Below are 20,310 nucleotides of genomic sequence, written 5' to 3'. Positions count from 1 at the left end.
TATTTCCATTATTTCTACATAATTTAAGCTATTTATTTAGATACCATCAAAACACGATGGTGCTATGCATGAATATTGTAGCGATTTGTTCACTATGTATTTTTTATTCCAAACTTTCAAAAAATGTTGAATATAAGAAAGAAGAAATTGTTTATTTAAAAGTTAATAAATGTTTTCATTCCAAGGTTTTTATATTTGACATACTTGATAAATAGTCAATATTGATAATGAATCAAGACGGTGAATTTGTCAACTGCAAATAATTGACCGATAATCTGCGTGGTGAAAAGATTTTCAGATTCCGAAAAAACTGAGATTGTGTTGATAATATCCGAAAAAAAAAACAACATAGTATATACTCGTGTTGCTCCGTTGACGTCTGATTGATTAAACGAGTGTGTGATTACGTGTGAAATGAGCAGGCAGAATTCTGCTGCCGAGTCCCATGTGACGTGGCAGCCATAGTTACTCTCACAATTTTATTTTTCACCATAGTGGATAGTCAAACTTGGTAATCTTTCATTTGATCAGACTGATTTCGGATATGAGTAAAATTACGGAGAAATTATAGAGCCGCTACTAGGTTGATGTGGAATTTAAAAATAAAGAAACATCTGACTTCATTTAAAGAATAATTTTAAATCTAGCATGATCACTTTAGATGCTCTCCTTTTTCTGCCAGATTGTTTTGCGAAAACTGCGGGAGTGGCCAAAATCGGTCCAAACATTTTTGGATATTTGAAATCTTGTCTCGGTTGCAGAAAATTTTGCTGCAAAACTAATCACACCTTTGTAATATATTTCCTCTGCATAATACATCGAAGAATCGGGTACTCTCATTTGCAACGTAAACAACATGAACAGTTTAGTAAATAAATAATACTATACTAACAGTTTAGCTAACGGCCACCAAAGCCGATAATGCGTTACATATCTATAGTACATGTGCGAAAAATCTATTCAAGAAAATTAGGGGTTCGATAAAAAAAACTCGCTGATCGAAGGAGGTTTTCAGCTAATCGGCTCGAGAAAAGAACACTTACATAATACAATCTAATAAAATATAAGCTGTTGGTCAACTCCTCAAACATATAATATTAAGTCATTATAGCCAGCTTTTGAACAAAAAGCAAACTGACACACGCAACCGAATCACAAATATTTCATTGGAGTCGTATGCTCGCGGATTTATTTTTTAAAAATCCTCAAACTCTAAACTTCAGGAGAGGAGATTTTTGACCGAAATATTGAGAGTAGGAAATTCGAACTTCGAAACAACTGAATTCTGCATTGACAGTGAAAATGAAATTTTTATTCATGATAGGAGGAAAAGGAGTTGCGAAAAATTGCACTGGGATTTTCTATCGAGAATCGGAATAGAAAAGAAAATCTCTCAAGTAATCCCCAACGAAACGTTATTACTCGGTTTAATGAAAAGCTGATTTATTTGTTGAATAGTTTTGTTAGTAAAATATGGATCGCTGGCGACAAATACGGGTATTAGCTAACCTGATAATAAATATTAATTATTAAATAGTTATTTATTTAAAATGTAAATTGCAATTTCTCTAACTACGCCGAAATATTAAAACACTTAATGCGCTTTCTCTTTAAAAGTATCATTATTTCTCATTCCCAATAGATATTAACTGCCTTTTTCGTCAATCTTGCTATGGATTTCTATTCCTCTAATTCGCTTAAATTATGAGAATCAATTCTAATTCTGAGATAATTTCGAATTAAGTCATTAATCCAGACTAACGCCACCGTCTGTCATACGTTATATAATATGTGCCGATATTAAATCGGTATTTCACCAAGGCGAAGACCCGATAAGCTCAATCCAACAACTAATGATGAATATTTCATCGAATATACATATATGTCTGTAATTGATGTGGATTCCAGCTTATTAAGGTATCTATGGCAATGAAAAAGCAGACCAAGCTATTAAATCGGCACTTAAATATTCTCTAATATGTCGGCCGCCGTAACCGAATGGGTTGGTGCTGGATTACCATGCAGCGGTGCGTAGGTCCGAAATCTCCATGCATAAACATAAAAAAAGAAAAAGTTTTTTTTAATAGCGGTCGCCTCTCGGCAGGCAATGACAAACCTCCGAGTGTATTGGTGCGATTACAAAAAACCATCTGTCGTTCGGAGTAGGCTTAAAATTGTAGGTCCCTCCATGTGTGGAACAATATAAAGATGCACACCACAAATAGGAGGAGGAGCGCGGGCAAACACGTAACACACCAACTATTTTTTTTGTTTTTAACAGCGATGTAATAAGTCCATTTTATAACTAACCAAGTCCCACCGTGAATTAAAATTTCAACGTAATCTGTAGGTCGCGTCTAGCTGGATAACTACTATTGTCAAGGTGGCACATAATTAATCATCAATTTGGTTTTTGAATCATTTTTTACTGACTAAAAAAGAATAATTTTCAATGATCGAAATCTGTATTTGACCTTTATGCGCTCCATTGCTTGTTCGTTTGTATACTGTAGTTGTATAGTTCCCAGGTGTTTAATATAATTGACATACGACGCCATTTGCAATAATTATAAGTTTCCCAATAGGGTGATTAATTTTGGGCCACCTTGCATAAACAACTCAAGAAACCAAAAAACAGTCGCTAATATCAGACTTTATTATAATGAAAAAATCAGCAGAAGCCATGAATTATTTGAATAATATGACACATGTACATACGAAGTGTGTTCAAAAAGTATCGCGAATTTTGAATTTTCGCAGGCTACGTATATTCGAATTTCGATTTTTCTTGTGGCGATATATTGGTACTCATGTCTCTCACTTATGCCGACGAGTTCGGACATTTCCAATGTTCAGTTATTCTTGACAGCTGCTATGCTTGCACGTGTTTCGGCTCGTCTTCGATTTTTCCCGTTTTGGACCAAAGCAACGTTTATCGGTGGTACAAAATGTTCTCAGAAGGTCGAGAAGATGTGAACGACGAAAAGCGTGCCGGACGCCCGAGCACTTCAACAATTGATGAAGTGAAGAAAATGGTATTGGCCAATCGTCGAATCACCGTTAGAGAAATTACTGAGTGCCTAGACATATCGATTGGCTCGCGCCATTCGATTTTTTTTCAATGATTTGGACATGAGACGGGTCGCCTCAAAATTCGTACCAAAACTGCACAATTTCGACCAAAAGCAGCATGAACATTGATAATGAGATATTGGACTCTGTCCGGGACGATCCAAATTTGCTCCAGAAGGTCATAACTGGTGACGAATCGTGGGTTTATGGTTATGACGTGGACACCAAAGCTCAATCATCTCAACAGAAGCTGCCGCACGAGAGAAGCATTTGCGCATTGCGAGAAGCAATCCGCCAGAAACGCCCGGATTTGTGGAAGAACAAAAATTAGCTCTCGCATCACGATAACGCCCCTGCACACACATCGTGGCTTGTGCGCGACTTTTTGACCAAAAACAACACACTAATGATGCCACAGCCACCGTATTCCCCAGATCTGGCCCCCTGTGACTTTTTCTTGTTCCCGAAACTGAAAGGACGACGCTACGCTACGACTGACGAGATAAAGACGGCATCGAAGGAGGAGCTGAATAAGATAAAAAAATGATTGAAGTGTTTCGAAGATTGGAAAAAACGTTGGCACAAGTGCATAATATCTCATGGGGACTTTTTTGACGGGGACAAAATAGATATTAATGAATAAATAAATAATTATTGAAAAATACACAAAATTCGCGATACTTTTTGAACACACCTCGTACATGCATATATAGATTTTTGGTCCAGTCTCTAATAATAAGCGATGAATAGTTGCAAAATTGCAAATTTTTACGCAATTTTCAAAAGATATAAACATTTTTCACTTAATGAAATTATAAGTATTTAATCATATGACTAAACCTATTCCCTGATAGTGTGTGCTTAAGTGCTATTTTGTAATTTTTAATATAAATAATAATAATAAAATAATAGTAATCTAAAATCTGTAATCAAAACGTGTAATTGTACATCTATACTAAAAACCTTATATTTTTACAGATTGCGTGATATTTATATAAAATCTAGTGTAACATATTTGGATACACACCGAGAATTATCATTGGAGTTGAACTGGGACAGAAATCGCGACCCTTCGCAACGCCTTGTTTTATTAGCTGCATATAAAATGCCATCCAATAACAAGCATAATGGACAGATTTTAATTACATATCCTTACCGCACAGTTAGCTGCAGTTTCAACGCATACACTCAAGGGCCAAAATACTATGGCGATTTGAATGCATCTTGGGAAACCGATGAATTAGTTAACGTAAAATATATTCTCCTGTTAATGCCTGAAAATAACTTAAATAATTGGATTCATGTAGAGGTTAATACCCCTTTTCAAAGTTGGCGTAATAATTGCCTTGACGCAGGTGTCTACAATTTTGGCACTTTATTTTTAGCAAATACATCGTTATTTTGGGGTGAAAATCAGAATATAGAATTAATTGGTAAATGTGACATTAATATTGGGGAAATTCCATCAAGTTTGGATGTTCGTTTTGGATTAAATAGTTCATTAGTAGAAATGCCATCAATAAATGTAGAAGTAAAGCATCGACATGATCTAAACAAATTAGACACCGATGCAAGTTTAAGCTACAGCAGTGCAAATGAAACAATCAAAACATATGGTTGGAAATCCACATGGGAATTAAATAAAAATCAACAATATCAAAATGTTAGTGGTACTATTTTGGTTCTTAGCCCTCATAAAGAGTTTTGGAAAGGTGGTCTGGTTACGAAATTCAGCTTTATCGACCAAAGAAAAATACTCGGCGCTGCTTCACTAACATTTAATTTACGGGAAATCACACTCGCTATGGATGGCTATATCAACAAATTGAATGACAATATGATTACTGTTAACATAACTACCCCATTACATAAGTTTCGTAACATAAATGGTCGATTCGGTCTGATTGAAGCGAAAAGACACGTTGTGGCTGAAATTGAAACGCCCGTCACATCTTTAGGCTTTGAAGTATTATTGGATATTGAATCTTTCTCCAACTTCGATGTGAAGTTTAGTGTGGCCACACCTATTGAAGGATTCAAGCATACAGCATTTTTCGCAAAATTAAAAAAAGATACTGTGGATATGCGCTGTAAATTGAATAATGTTACTATTGGCTTTATCGGAGTGTGGTATATGAATGATCTGACTGATTTCGAATATTCGTGCAAAGTTTTCACTCCCCTTAAAGGCTTCGAAGATAATGGTATCATTATTAAATTTCTAAAGCAAGACTCATTTGTGCTGAATTTGCATTCCAAACTTTCACGCTATAGTTGTGGAATACAAATGAATGGAAAACCGAAATCTCCGATTCTAAAACAATTGGGTAATAAAATAATTGAGCTTGAATCAAAATACGATGTCGATTTCAAACCTCCAAAAATGGAAAGCGGAGAGTATAGCGATGTGGAAAATTCTGAATACGAAGAATTCTTTTCTTATAATATGGAAGTACTGATGGATTTACTGATCTGGCCCACTATTGAAGGCATGCTCGAAATTGAAGAAGTATTTGACTACTATTTTGCTGTGGCCAACATAAAAATTCCCCAGGGTTACATAGATATAAAAAATAACTTATACTTCCCTGACTATTTAAACATAATCAATGTTTTAAATATAGAAACACCTTTTGAAACTGCAAAAATTAAATTGATTGCGAATCATCACGTCGACATAAATTTGGAACACTTCTATGAAAAAGTATTTTGTATTATTAATAATAATGTAACAGCAAAACTACCAATAGGAGTAGGATTTGAAGTCAATTACACTCAAGTCACTGATTACATAAAAACTCCTGAACATCTTTTAAAACTAAATTTGACATTATCCTCTGGCGAAGAAATCGATATTACCGGAAAAGTGCATTTAGAAGACAACCTTTTTAGAGGAAATTTAAAGACTATTGCAGGGAAATCGTGCCTCTCGTTGGCAGCTGCTTTTGAGGTAAGTGATGTCGTTTAACATAATTTATAAATTTTATACAGCTTTTTATTTTATTTTAATTTATATACACGTTTATATTGCACATAAAAATGTTATGTGCAAGATGTGTAAGTCCTTTTTTGCAAAAATATCAAAGTTTTCCATTTATATGGAAGTAAATAGAAATAGAAAGCGATTTTCGAAAACTTTTTTAGCAAATTTATTAAATATAACATATTTCAGAACATTTAAGATACAAATGATCCTCTAATATGTAGATCTAAATCTTAAGTTAAGAATAAAACTACAAATTTATATATAAACCATAGTTAAGTAAAGTTTTAAAAGGCGCAGAACCGGTTTTTGCGCCATTATTATTTGGGTTTCCCTGTACGAATTACATCGGGTACTAAGATTTAACTATAAAACTACATATTAAAAAAATATTTACATATTTGCAAGCAGAAACTTGAGAGAGGAACTAACAATATACCTTCAAAATTCCAAAACAGCTGTTTCGTTACTTAATGGAAATCAGTACACATCGATACCTATTACCCATTCTGTCAGCACACAAAGAAAATATAGTATAATGCCTTAATACAATTACAGAAATTTGAACTTGAGAAAATATTAAATTATAATTATAGTAATCGATGAACGGCGGCCGCCGTAGCCCAATGGGTTCGTGCATAACTACCATTCGGAAGGGCGTAAGTTCGAATCTCCGTGAAACACCAAAATGAGTATATTTCTGCCATGAAAAAGCTCCTCATAAAAAACCATCTGCCGTTCGGAGTCGGCTTAAAACTGTAGGCCCCTGCATCAAGACGCACACCAAAAATAGGAGAAGGAGGAACACCCAAAACGGGCTTAAGCGTAAATTACATATATGATCATAAAGGGTATTTCAAAAGACGCGTCTATATGTTGTTTTCAAATAAAACATGTAAATTTTTGAGATTCTTTCAAATGTCATTATTTTTATTCAAAATACGGTTCCTAACAATTACATGGGCCCATCTACAGGTAATATTCGCCAAAGAATAGATTCATGAATACCTAGTTGTTGAGAAATTCAAGGTGTCGATGTTGAAGGTTGTTCACAAATTTTGTAATATTTTGTTCTTAAAACTCAACCATTTTCCCAATAAGTTTTAATAATTTTAGCGCATTGTATTCTTGGTTAAAATTGTACTGCCTACTTGACAAATGTTAAAGATGACATAAATCAAAGGCATCATCTAGGAATTATTCACTACTGATATCAAGATGTCACTTTTGAAAAACCCTTATTTTCTCGTGAATGCCTTTAATAATCTTGGCTTCCATTGCCTCAATCAAAGCTGGTTTATCTGCAATGCGTTAAGACTTTACATACCCGACAGATAGTAGCCCAAAAGTGTGATATCATATGATCTTCGTGGCCAATCTACTGGTCCGAGACGAAAGATAAATTGCTCGCCGAAACGACGACGCAGTAAATCTATTGTTTCACGGGTTGTATGGCAAGTAGCCCCACCTTGTGGAACCAAACATTGTGGAGATCACGCGCTTAAATTTCCGGCATCAAAAAGTAATTTATCATGGCGCGATGGCGTTCGCCATTCACAGTTACATTAGCGTTAGCCCCGTCTTTGAAAAAATATGTGCCGATGATTCCTCCAGCCCTTAGGCCGCACCAAACGGTTATTTATAATGGATGTAATGGCTGTTCTTGAATGGCTTCGGGTTTCTCTTCAGCCCAAATATGGCAATTGTGCTTATTGACGTAGCCATTAAGTCAAAAATGGGCCTCATCGCTGAACACCATAAGTTGGTCTGAGCGCGCGATAAACACTTTTCATTGAGCGTCAATTTTCGTACGATTCGTAGGATTAATTGTACTATTTGTTAACGTTGTTGAGGCATAAGAGTTCACATGATGAAAAAAATTATGTATTTAGTTTGACAGTGATCACGCGTGATCGGTCAAAAACACGAAATTGCAAAAAGTACCTGCAATTTGATCACCCTTTATTAATTGCAAAAATTTTGGGTGAATACCATCAAAACCAGTGGCAATAGATTTGTTCGCAACTATTGACTGTATAATGTTGGAATTGTCTTCGCAATCAAAACTGAAGCCTCCGTAATCCACAATATCCGTATTGCAAGAATCTTAGCATACACACATAGCTTGTGCTCTAAAAATTTATTATAACTCATACACATCAAAAATTATTATATACACATTGTTGAGTTCCTTCAAAATATTTTAAAAGTATATATCATCTTTTTCTATAATTTCCAGGCTGAAGAAAATCTTTTTGAAGCATCTGCTGATGTTTCGTTAGAGGAAAATATGGTTTCCTACTATAATAGCAGTGTCTATTTTAAACAAGAGTTTTCTAAAGTGGACAATTCTTTTATTATGAAATTAGAAATAAATAATAGGTCTGATATTAGCAGGGTAAGTTATCAAACTGATTTATTAATCTCTGGAACCAGGTTTTTTACTGATATTTTGTTTTAGTTTCAAGCCGAATCTGTTTGGCAGAGTGAGAATGTGAATGAAGAGATAACTTCTAATGGAAAAATTATGACTACAATGTTACCTTTAAAAACTCTAGAGTACTCATTTCTCCTTAATAGAGGGAAAACCCCCCAGATTAATATTGATTTTGGATTTTTCAACCAACAAGGAATGCGTTTGGATTATGGCATGCGAGCAATAAAAATAAACGAAGTTGTAAATACCGAGATATGGACACCAATGACTAATTTCAAAAACATATCTATTCATGGCACATTGACAACTTCAAATTCTGATCAATATAAAATTGAGGGGGTACTATATCGTGATATGGTAACTCATAACCTCTTTGGCGTTGTTCATATGGATGACGGATATCCAAGGAAAGCACGTCTGCATATAAAATCTTTAGATGGTAGTCCAGATGGTTTAATTGAAATAGACATCACAAAAAAGAAAGATACTGGGAATGGCTTCGACTTTTATTTAAATGCAATAGAGGATAGAAAATATTGTAAAATTTCTTCTAGTTATTCATACGATGACTTAACTGGCCTAGATTTATCTGTATTTGTCCAGTCAACAGAAGCTCAACTGCAACGAGTTTATATTGCAAGCAGCTACCAGTTTCCTGAAAAAGAGCGTACTACGGCTAAGTTAACTTTAGAAACACCTTGGCGTTATTGGGGCCTCGAGAAAGTGAATCTTTGGTCAGACATAAAGAGAAGATCGGACCGTGGCAAAATAAATGGAGGCTACAAATTAGATTTTTATAAAGGGTATGGAAATTGTGAGTGGACTTGGAAACCGGAAGAAAATATGTGGCTCTTAATAGAAAGTCATATGGACCGACCAAACGCTAATTCAAGTTTTGTATTTACTGAACTAAAATATGTAAATCCTAATATAAGCTACAAGGAATTAGATATTGGAGGAAAAGTAAACCTGAGCTCGATATTGAACTTTGAAGTAAATGGAACCTTAAATTATAAATCAGTTGATGATATTCAAGTTGGAGTGATAGCACACTGGCCCATGCAAAGCAATGAAATACACGAACTTAAAGGTCGATACCGTGGAAATGCGATTAGTAAGCAAGGAAAAAATTTAGATGTTTTTGTTGAAGGAAAATATTACGCTAAAATATCGAAACAGCGGGGTGTAGCACGTTTCTTATATAGAAATTCGACAGACTTTCGAAGTACGGGTTTTGTTACATGGGGTATTTTAGATAATATTAGCACATACCAAACAGATATACAATTGTTGATGATAACAAAAACTCGTCGTGAATTTCTTGCAAAATTTATCACTCCAAAATTTGAAAAGGATGCTACTCTATTTTTAGTTGGTGCCTATGATAAGTTAAAAGATAATTACCACTATGTGAAGTGAGTATATGAAATAATTATTAATAAAAATGTACAATATAAACCATTTCTTTCTTTAAAAATAGCTGGTCTATCGACTATCCATCTACTAGACGAGTTGCCGATATGGAAATAGCAATTCAATCTTTTGCAAACCTGAATGCTCAGATAAATTGTACAACGCCTTTTTTGGAAGCACCGTGGCTCAAACTTGTTTTCAATTTTACTACAAATGGGTGAGTGTTTCAGTGTTTATGTAACCTATAATTTTACTATTATAAAGAAGATTCGATTTCTGATGAAGAAAGCAATTTTTTTAATGTACGTAATATTGGAGCAAAAATGTTACTATTTTCCTCCCAAATTGGTAACTGGTTATCGACAATTCTACGTGATTTCTAAAAAGTTTTCTAGGAGTTTTAGAACATCCTCTGAGCTTTCTAAAATGTTTTATGAATAGTTACTTCTTCAATAACTAAATTAATTTAACAATTTATTTATTGCTGATTTCAGTCTCACAAGGCCTAAAGCCTAATAGTAAAATTTAATTTGGGTGGCTATTAATTTTTTTTAATCCAACAACACAGACAGTAAGTAGTTATAGCTTGTACCACTAGAGCGACGGACGGAAATTTAGTCTTAATATAAAAAAGTGGGCGTGGTTTTTATTCGATCGCAATAATAATTATGTCCAATTTCTATAAGTTGAATTACATCGTTATTGAGACTCACACATTTACCCAGAAGAGAATATTTCGCAGCCCATTTTTCAAAATTATTTCGTATTTAAATTTAAAAAATATTACTTTATTTATAACAGAGACATCACGTGTCATCCTTTTTGAAAATTACCCATCATATGGCAGGTGCGTGCAATAGCAATTGCAATTTATCTTCCACAACAAACATCTTGTAAGAATATAGCTGTTATAAGTTTAATCGCAAAAACGTTGCTTCGTAAGAGTTATTAGATGGGGAATAGTTTTTATTTCACGACAGTTTTTATTTCCCAATGCTTATTTTTTCTGTTGCTTGATAACTGTTATATAAGAGAAATAATTTTCCCGTTTCCATAAGAGTTATTTCTCAACGTTTAATTTTTACGAAATTTATGAAAAGTTATCAATTCTTTATTTACATTCTTTTCACTTACTAGGAATAATTTTATCTTATATTTAACAATATCGTAGAGTCACAATCTAAGTACCAGCACCCCATCGTAGTTTATCCACCACTCCGTCCAATTTGTCTTATGTCTTGTATCTTTCACTGTACCAAAAATGCTTTCGCGTATTATCTTCTATACATCTTATAAAATAAAATCCCGAAATACGTATGTATGTAATGTCTTACTTAACTTTAAGTCGAAGGCGCCACATACGTGCCGTACATGGAGTAACTCATATTCATACATAACCTATTTTGCTCCCAGTCAAATTCGTTGCCGCAGGCGTATTAATTATCATTGAGTAATTAATAAGTTATCGGTTGTGATCGGTTGGCTGGAAATAAGAGGAAAGACAAATCATCGTGACTGCAACGATGGCATTGCGTAGTTTTTGCTCGTATCCGCAAAATGAAATTGACACGAAGCCAGAGCCGCATCGATTTGTATTTGCTTGAGGGTCTTCGTACACGGGACGTAGCTTATAAGACAAAAAGCACGCGAGGCACACACTTCGCACATGCATTAAAATAGCGAACCGCACACGGGTCGTTAGCTACGTGCTCTCGTTAAAGCAAGCATGCAGCATAACGCTTATCGTACATTAGAGTCGTTGAATCTCCTGTACGCTTGTAGTTTGTTATTTATTTTCATGTATGTATGTATTTATCATTCAAAAGGAAACTGATGGAATAATCTTATTTAAAAGGTTTTTGTCTGCAATTAAAATTTGCCTATGAACAAAAGTTACAAATGATTGAATTGATCGAATTGTTGATTGTTTGCATATGTACATATGTAAAATCGAAAATCTTTAGACAGCAAAAGCTAACATCTGAGCTAAAGAAGTTTACATTTAAGAGAAACAGAATTTTTTTTTCTACACTCAACTCTTTTAACTTCACACTGTTAAGCTTCTCCACTATTAAGCTAATGGCGGCGAATTATATTGCAAAGCAAATATAATAATAGGTATATTGAAAAGCAAATACTGACAGTTCACACTCATATTCATAACTGGATCTTTTCTATCTTAGACCTACTAGGGCGATTGTTTTGTTTACATTCTTTTGCTTTGTAAAGGTAGCGGTTTTGTTTTTGCTCTAGTACATATAAAACGATTGAACTTAATCTGTGTCTTTGGACGAATCATTCGTGATCGTTTCGTCTGTTTTTAAACTCTGGGTTTAGGGAATTGGGAATAGGTTTTCAAAAAATTTTTGCTCCAAATAAATGTAAATAAGTGAATATGACAATACAGACAATGCTTTAATTGTATATTGTATTTATATTTCAGAGGAAATGGTTATCGCTTTTGTCGAGTGGACTGGCCAACAGACTTCTCCTTCATAAGGCTAAAGAATACTCACAAACATGAAATATTAAATAATATTTTAGATGGAAATATCGAACTAGAATTGCCCATAAATACACGACATCGCTTGGATGTTAAATATCGGCTCAATGAAAAACCACAACTAAACAAAGGCAATGTCAATGTTTATTACAATGAAAAATTAGTGGTTAATGGAACTTATCAGCGTTCAGATACCATACTAAAAGAAACAACTGATATTATAATTGATAATGTTATTAAGCCAATAGGAATCCGTTTTGTTAACAGTTCTGACGTGCGCAATATAAATAAGAATACTAGCCTAAAACATATTGAAATATTTGATTTGGATAACTCAAAGAATTTTAACTTAACATTCCAATTATATGCAATTACATTGGAAAGCGAGAAAGAGATTAAATTGGTAGCTATTCACCCAAATAGGACTGTTATTTTAACAACCAGTTATAAAACTCTCACCACTGATGCAATATATCAGCGAGGTAAATTAGAACTATCCAAAACAGCTTGGATTGGATACAGCATAATATTAGGAAATAACAACACGGTAAAGCAAAAGTTCCCAATTTGTAAATTACTTTACATTTTATTATGTTTTTCATTTCATTTCAGGATGACAATGACATTCGAAATTTCATCGCAGAATTATCATATCCAAAACGTCGGCTAGCAATCAATGGATTTTATTATACCACGCCGAATGCGTTTAATTCGAATACGTCATTCGAATGGTCCGACCCCTTTAATAATGATACAAAAGCAGTGCACACGAGCATTTTATGGCGAACGGAAACATTAGGGCAACACGACCGTGACAATCAAACGATAATTTTCGTCATAAGGCATCATCTTTTGGAAAAAGATTTAAAACTTAAAGGATCTTTCTATCGTGGCGTTAAGGATTTAGTTAGAGCTGACGTAATAATTGACTACTCTTACGATTTAGATCATTCGATTGAGATGCATACTTCACTTAAGGATTTACGAGAAGGATTAGAGCCTCTAAAATGTTCAATGAAATTTTTGGCTTACCATAAAGCGTCCGAGCTAGATGTTCAATTTAATGGATCTGCTACAGCACGACCTTCTTATTTTAAAATAGAAACAAAATCATTGTATAAGAAGGACTATTTCCCGGAAAAACATGGATTATTTTTGGTTCTGTTTGACTTAAGAAACAACGAAATGGATTATGTGGTGAGTAGTAACTTTTTAATGCGTTTGAAAACAAAATGCATATGTCTGGCATACTTTCTTGTAGTGGATTAGGTTAAGTAGAGAGGAGAAAACTACTTGTTCTAATTTAAATTGCTCAGTTTCCTTAAACTAAAAATATGGATCATATCTCTAAATTCATTTACTCTTCGAGCCACAATACATTCTAAAACCTCAACCCCACGGCTGTTTGCAAAGATTTTATTTGCGGAGCTTGTTGTTCTAGAAGAGATATTTTTCTAAGTTTCATTTAGTAAAAATTGACTTCGAACCAATTCGTTCCATAATTTAACTTTAAAAATAAACGCCAACAGGCGGGCGTCATGAGGTAGTAAATTTTTTGTGATATGCCAGGGCAAGCTCTGCAGAGCAAAAAAGCAAGCCTATGAGGCTTTATTGGTAATTTCGTTACGCAGGTCCCGAGATCACCGAATTTTGCTCCTGGTTAATACACACTGCACACCTCAGTGAATTTTAACCAGTGTACGTCGAGATGGCGATTACGCCTTCTGACAAATGGTAGTCAAAAACTTTCTAACTGTGCTACTGCGGAAAACATACTAACCAATAAAATCTTTCTGCCTCCCACAAACAAGTACTATTTATCATAGACTTATGCTCTAAATATATTTTTGCACCGACGCCAAAGCCTGTTGGAACACTAAAGACCCTTATGTAATTTTTCCAATAAAAAGCGCTGAAATAATGAGGCTCCATTTTGCTCCGGCAAATTAGCACTGCCGCTGAATTTAATCCAAATTAAATTAAAAAATAAATAACATAAAAAAAAACAAAAAGAACTGATAAAACAAGTATTGAACGAAAGGATAAAATGTGGAGTTAAATAGAATTTGTCTTTCGATTTTTATTTAAAAACTGACTTAACAAGTAAGAAAGTGCAAAGTTCGGTTCGGAGCGGATTTTATATGTCCGATCTCAACAACATGTATGTCGAATCTAAACAACAACAGTTTTATTTAGACACACCTATTTACCTTAAAGGAATTGTGGCATCGCTCTTTTTTATTTACTTTTCTTTTTATTTTAAAATTTTGACTGCGCAGATATATCTTTGGGATCGATTTTAAGTGATCGGGATTGGGTATATATATATATATATATTGCGGTCATATATATATATATATGTATATACAACAAATGCACAAACCACATTCACTGGACGAGTTTAACACTTCGTTTTCGGACGGGCATGCTAATTAAAATGAAGGTATCAGAATTGGAAGTTAACTTGAAGTTTTATACCTGTATTACACTATTTCTTAAAAGAAAAACACGCACAATATTCACTTTTGAAAAAAAAAAAATTAACTCTTGATATATAATACAATTTGTAAATACGTACAAATTGTGACCTTAAACTATCTGCTGATTTCTTTAACGGCTTCTAGGTTTATAAGGTTTTGCTTTCTGTATCTAGTCTGAAGGTCATCTACGACTGAAACAATTTTAAATGAAAATGAGCGTAATCGGGCAATGACCACGTTCATCCCATACATTGGTAATTTCCAAAAAAGAAAAAAAGTGATATTTAAATTTGTATAAATAAAGCAAAACTATTCATGTATGGTACAAATGACGAACCTAAAAAAATACGACCCAAGAAAGCTTAAAAATATGGACGGGGCACACTCGCTTTTGGTAAGTGCATACATCTCGATAGCATAAAATGACTGCACGTAATTCCCCGACCTCGTTAGATTCGACATAAATATTATTGAGATCGAATAGAAAGCACTCTCCCTTTTTATATGTTAAGACTAAATTCCGTCAATGAATTTGTTTGATTCCAAAAACTAACAGCCAGCCCAAATTAACTTTTATTAAAATGTGCGCGGGTATATGAGGGTTGAGGTTAATTCTTTATTTAAATTTTTGTAATTGCGGTCAGTTCAGAACCATGTAGTTTATTGTAATATGAAAGTATCTTTTATCAAATATTTCAGCGTAAATCACCTTACCGAACAGTACGTATATGGGTGCAACCGAATATGAATTACCCCGTTTATGGCATAAATGCTACATTGTGGAATACACCCACTGTCAATAACACCGGTTACATTTATGTCAACATGCTTGAAAAAGAAGCCCATATGTACTTTAATTTAACCGAAGATGGTAGTCACAATCTTCTAATGTTTGGTTGTATTCCGAACACGCGTAGTAGCTACTTAAATATCTGGCGAAACTATGAAGAGATAAGTATTGATGATGTTAGCTCATATATAAAATTAAACCACTCACGTCACTTAAGTGCTCGCTTGCATTGGCGACCAAAAATAAAAAGCGAGTTAAAAGAGAAAGTAAACACCATTAGAGAAGCTCTCCTGAGTTCATTCACTGAACATATTGATTTTTGGACAAAGGAATTGTATATTGAAGCTGTGTCAGCTGTAAAAGTTGTTTGGGAAACAACTAGAGAATATAATAAAGACTTTGTCGATGATATTACCGAACTAAGTATTTTAAAAGAAGACCTAGAAGATTTCCGAATTTTTATGAATAAATCATACGAAACGAATGACTTTTATATAAAAACTCTTCTTAACTTTACTTATAACTTGCTGGACGAAATAGCCTTGCGAGACCATGTTGACTCATTGCCAATCATATTTAGTGAGATTCGTCAAGTTTTGGGAGAATCCGGTAAGGCATTGAGGAGGAGCATGCTTCAGTTAATTGAAATGATAAAGAGTACCTATAATAACATCATACAAGCTATCAACAACTTTTTCCATGGAGAGTCATTGAAATATTTAACTGATATCATGGAGAAAGGTTTCGAAAAGTATGAAAAACTTGTAAAGGAAGTGCACATATCGTTTATTAACCATGTGGAAATTATTTGGAATAAGTTGTCTAATGCGGTTTCTACCTATTTCAAAGGAGTTCTTAAACGCATCGAACCACATATCTTTAAAGCTATGAGTTTTATGGAAAGAACTGTCTGGGATTTAAGCAAGGAGGTGTTCAACTATATCAATGAGCGAACAAATGAATTAGCAGAGTCAACTTATTTTAACCAAGTTTCTAGTTTTACACAAGATGTAGAAAATTTGTACAAAGATATAAAATCACATGACGTATTTTTAAATATTAAAAAATATGCATCTATTACCTGGAGATTCATTAAGGAAAAATATCACAAGCTTATACCATTCGGGTCAGAACTTAATGAAGTGTTACAAGAGATTTGGCACGAAATTAAAGAACTAGAAAAAATAAGGCAATTTCAGGTAGTTATTAACAAAATGTCTCAGGTGGCAACTGAAATAGAATGGGTTGCCGAAGAAATAAAAATAAAAAAGCATCTGCATCAAGTGTATGCTCTGATTCGTAACAAACTACGAAATTATGCGTTGAATGCTTTGGAAGTGGCAGACATGTATCGTGAAGCAAAAACCAAATTCATATTCGATCCCGAGGAAGGAGCAATCGATCTTGAACAAAAATTACCGATATCCTGGCACGCCTTTAACGAAACACCAAAATTCCAAGAGATTCCAGAATACAAACTGATAACGCAAGTGCAAAATATTTTGATTACCAATAATACATCACTTTTGGGGCACATCTACGATTTTCGGTCATATTTGGATCCAAGAACTTGGTTACCACAGCATTACTGTAAGTTTTTATTTTATGTAAATTCACTTTTCATTAAGTTATTGTAGTCTGGGATTTATTGTAATTCCGGTCGCGGAAAACGATATGTAAAGCAATATAATATAAAATATTTAAATCTATTTTACATACCTGTGGAGTATATCCTTTTGCATGAACATTGCCTTGAATGTTTAAGTTACACCATTTTAATTCGCATGATTTTTTTTCGCATAAGTAAGTTCAGTGTATTTTTTCTAATAAAAATAAATAATTAAAAGCTCGAAAATAAACCGTAAACAGTATTGCCATACTGAAAACACACGATTAAGGCTTAAAATTTATTCTACATATTTGTAACATTAGAAATGTAAAAAATTTAGAGTGATTAATATTATGTTGGGGAAAAAGAAACCCATTATTTATGGGCAAAATTTTTGTACAAATGGTTTAAAACTGTTTTATGGTCAATCTTTAGCTCCTGGATGATGCTACGTCTAATATGTAACATACCGGTCAATCGATTATTTCTGTGATTTTATCGACATTTTCTTTAGCATCAAAAATACCTGAACGGAATCGACGAAACCAAAATTGCACGTAATTAGCTGTTACAGTATCGGCACCATAAACTGTAAAATGTACCGAATTTTCTCTTTGTTGATTTCCATTGATAACTCACAACTGAATGGAACAAACAAAAAACAGCAAACGATTTTTTTAGTGTGAAATGCCACCTTGACGATACTTTACGAGATATCGATCCCTACATATTATAAAGTATAATATTATAAAGGATAATGAACTTAGTACGCAATTTTAAAACGTATGTAATTTTAACTTTTATACAATTCCATATACTAATTTTGTTCATTGAAAATTATAATCGCAACAAGGTTTTCGCAATTACTTTCATATACGTTTCAAGTCTTTTATTTGAGTGTCCCACAGTAGTACTGACTTTGACTACGTTTAGCATATTAAATCATATTTGTTTATATACTCGTATGTAAGTTCGCGATATGAATATATGTACGTATATATGTTTATTAGGACTCGTCGATTTAAAAATCGCTCGTTGCTCTGTGAAAATCGTATTCTAGGGATTAAAATAAGAAACTTTGCCGAAGGAACCATACCTCTAAAACGAATTCTGATTTCCCCCAATTTGGGTCGAACGAAAAATCCCACTTTGACCCATTTAGAGTGCTCCAATCGAGTCCAAATGTATGACCGACCCCCACCAACTTTGGACGGCCGATCCACCCATGCCAGTGGCACACCCCCTGGAACTCCCCTGGGGGGTTCCCCATACAATCATTTCAAAATATCACCATTTTTGGCCTTTACATGAGAAAAGAAACTAAAAAGTTCGACCCAAATTGGGGGGCATCAGAATTCGTCTTAGAGGTATGGTTCCTTCGGCAAAGTTTCTTATTTTGATCCCTAGAATATGATTTTCACAGAGCAATGGGCGATGTTTTTCCCTCCCCACAAATCGACGCGGCCTAATGTTTATAGTGTAATTTTTCTCTGAAGTTTAACTTTGTGGCTTATCATTCATTTATGTTCGTGGCAACGATATAAATAGTATTTTGGAATTTTTGAATTCGCGCTACGAGTATAATTATAAAGAATTAGCGTGGGTTTGAAAAAATTACCATGACCGATTGATTACCCTTCAATTTTTAATCTCCAAAACATATAAAAGCCCAAACCTTGGTATTAGATAAAAATAGGAAAACTCCGTCCTAATTCTTATGTATATATTTTAATATTATTCTTGTTGTTAATAATTCAATTGTGTTTGTTTAAACTGCTTTGCAGCGCGTGCATTTTTAATTGACTCCAGGTTTTACATAACCTACGATAAGCGCTTTGTAACTGTGAATCTCAGTTCACAAGAGCTAACAAATTGCTCTTATGTATTATCACATGATTTTTGGAACAACACTTTTACTCTCACCGTGGATTTTTCGGTAATTTGCAAATAAATATATTCCATACACTTAAAACTAATACACTACGTTTTACAGACTGCATCCAGCCAGAACAATGTGCTTCCTGTGGCAAAGTTTAATCTCATTGCCAAAGGACATATATTCGAAATTGACACCACGACCGATGTAAGTATCCTGTGCCCATAAATGTGTGGGTATGAATAAAAATACTACTGGAGCAGGTTTAAAGCTTTTACTCATAAAAGATGTCACCCTATTAGAAAATGTATAATTTCTGCAAATGACGTCGTACCTAAGTTATATTTGGCACTTGTGAACTCGACAGCTGCAGTTTACAAACAGAGAAGCAATAGATCGCATAAAAGTCAAATTAAGGATTCCATCACTTAAAATTATTATTGACGTGATAACGTCTTATAATTCGATTTAGCCGGCTGCACGCACAAAAAAATGTGTCGTTATCTTGCTCAATCGTCGTTATCCTGCTCATTCGTCGTTATTTTGCTCATGCGTCGTTACCTTGCTTGAACTGCAATCGAGAGCGCGGAACGAACGACAAAGAGCACAATCGGTCCCCGCATTCAGCAACGGTAGACATCGGGCTCTCTCCTACTTGATCATATATATGTATGTATATGCGCATATGTATATAAATTCACATATTTGTATTTGCATATGCCTTCTTCCTGTCTGCATGGTAATAAACCATTTCTCTGTTGAGAATAGGACGATGATAGGAAAAGTAGAAAATCAAAGGGGGTGTTCGAGTGTAATGTGTCTTGAAAAGGGCAAATCGATGATGCTGCCTCTTAGTGTTGCTGACTTATTAACATCTGATGCACAATCGAAATTGAACATATCTTTCATGAATTTGATAAATGTTTCGTCATTTTTCACGTTTGTGTAAATGTAACTTGACCTATTCCATTGCGATTCCATTCACCTCCTCCTCTATATCCATATAAAATATCTATCAAACAAATAAAATTAAAATTTTGTTTTGAAAATTGCAACCATTACATCAGTATTTTCTTATGACGTTGTCACGTTAAAACAGACAACCTCTTTTTTTATGTAGTAGAAATTGATTCAAAAACCAAACTGG

General features: G+C 34.0%; 1 protein-coding gene across 1 annotated transcript in view; it reads left to right on the top strand.

Annotated features, from left to right (window-relative positions):
- LOC128865247 (uncharacterized) overlaps positions 1 to 20,310 on the top strand; it is a 65,702-nt gene that overhangs the window by 31,486 nt on the left and 13,906 nt on the right. The window contains exons 12-20 of the mRNA XM_054105388.1: positions 4,051 to 6,022; positions 8,295 to 8,453; positions 8,517 to 9,907; positions 9,973 to 10,122; positions 12,349 to 12,955; positions 13,021 to 13,605; positions 15,588 to 17,268; positions 19,072 to 19,223; positions 19,281 to 19,370. Coding sequence (XP_053961363.1) covers positions 4,051 to 6,022; positions 8,295 to 8,453; positions 8,517 to 9,907; positions 9,973 to 10,122; positions 12,349 to 12,955; positions 13,021 to 13,605; positions 15,588 to 17,268; positions 19,072 to 19,223; positions 19,281 to 19,370 — 6,787 coding nt within the window. The remainder of the gene's footprint in view (positions 1 to 4,050; positions 6,023 to 8,294; positions 8,454 to 8,516; positions 9,908 to 9,972; positions 10,123 to 12,348; positions 12,956 to 13,020; positions 13,606 to 15,587; positions 17,269 to 19,071; positions 19,224 to 19,280; positions 19,371 to 20,310) is intronic.

This window comes from Anastrepha ludens, chromosome 5 (genome assembly GCF_028408465.1).
Source record: "Anastrepha ludens isolate Willacy chromosome 5, idAnaLude1.1, whole genome shotgun sequence".
Lineage (NCBI taxonomy): Eukaryota > Metazoa > Arthropoda > Insecta > Diptera > Tephritidae > Anastrepha > Anastrepha ludens.
The sequence above is the reverse complement of the archived record's forward strand: the minus strand, read 5'-3'. Positions and strand labels throughout refer to the sequence as shown.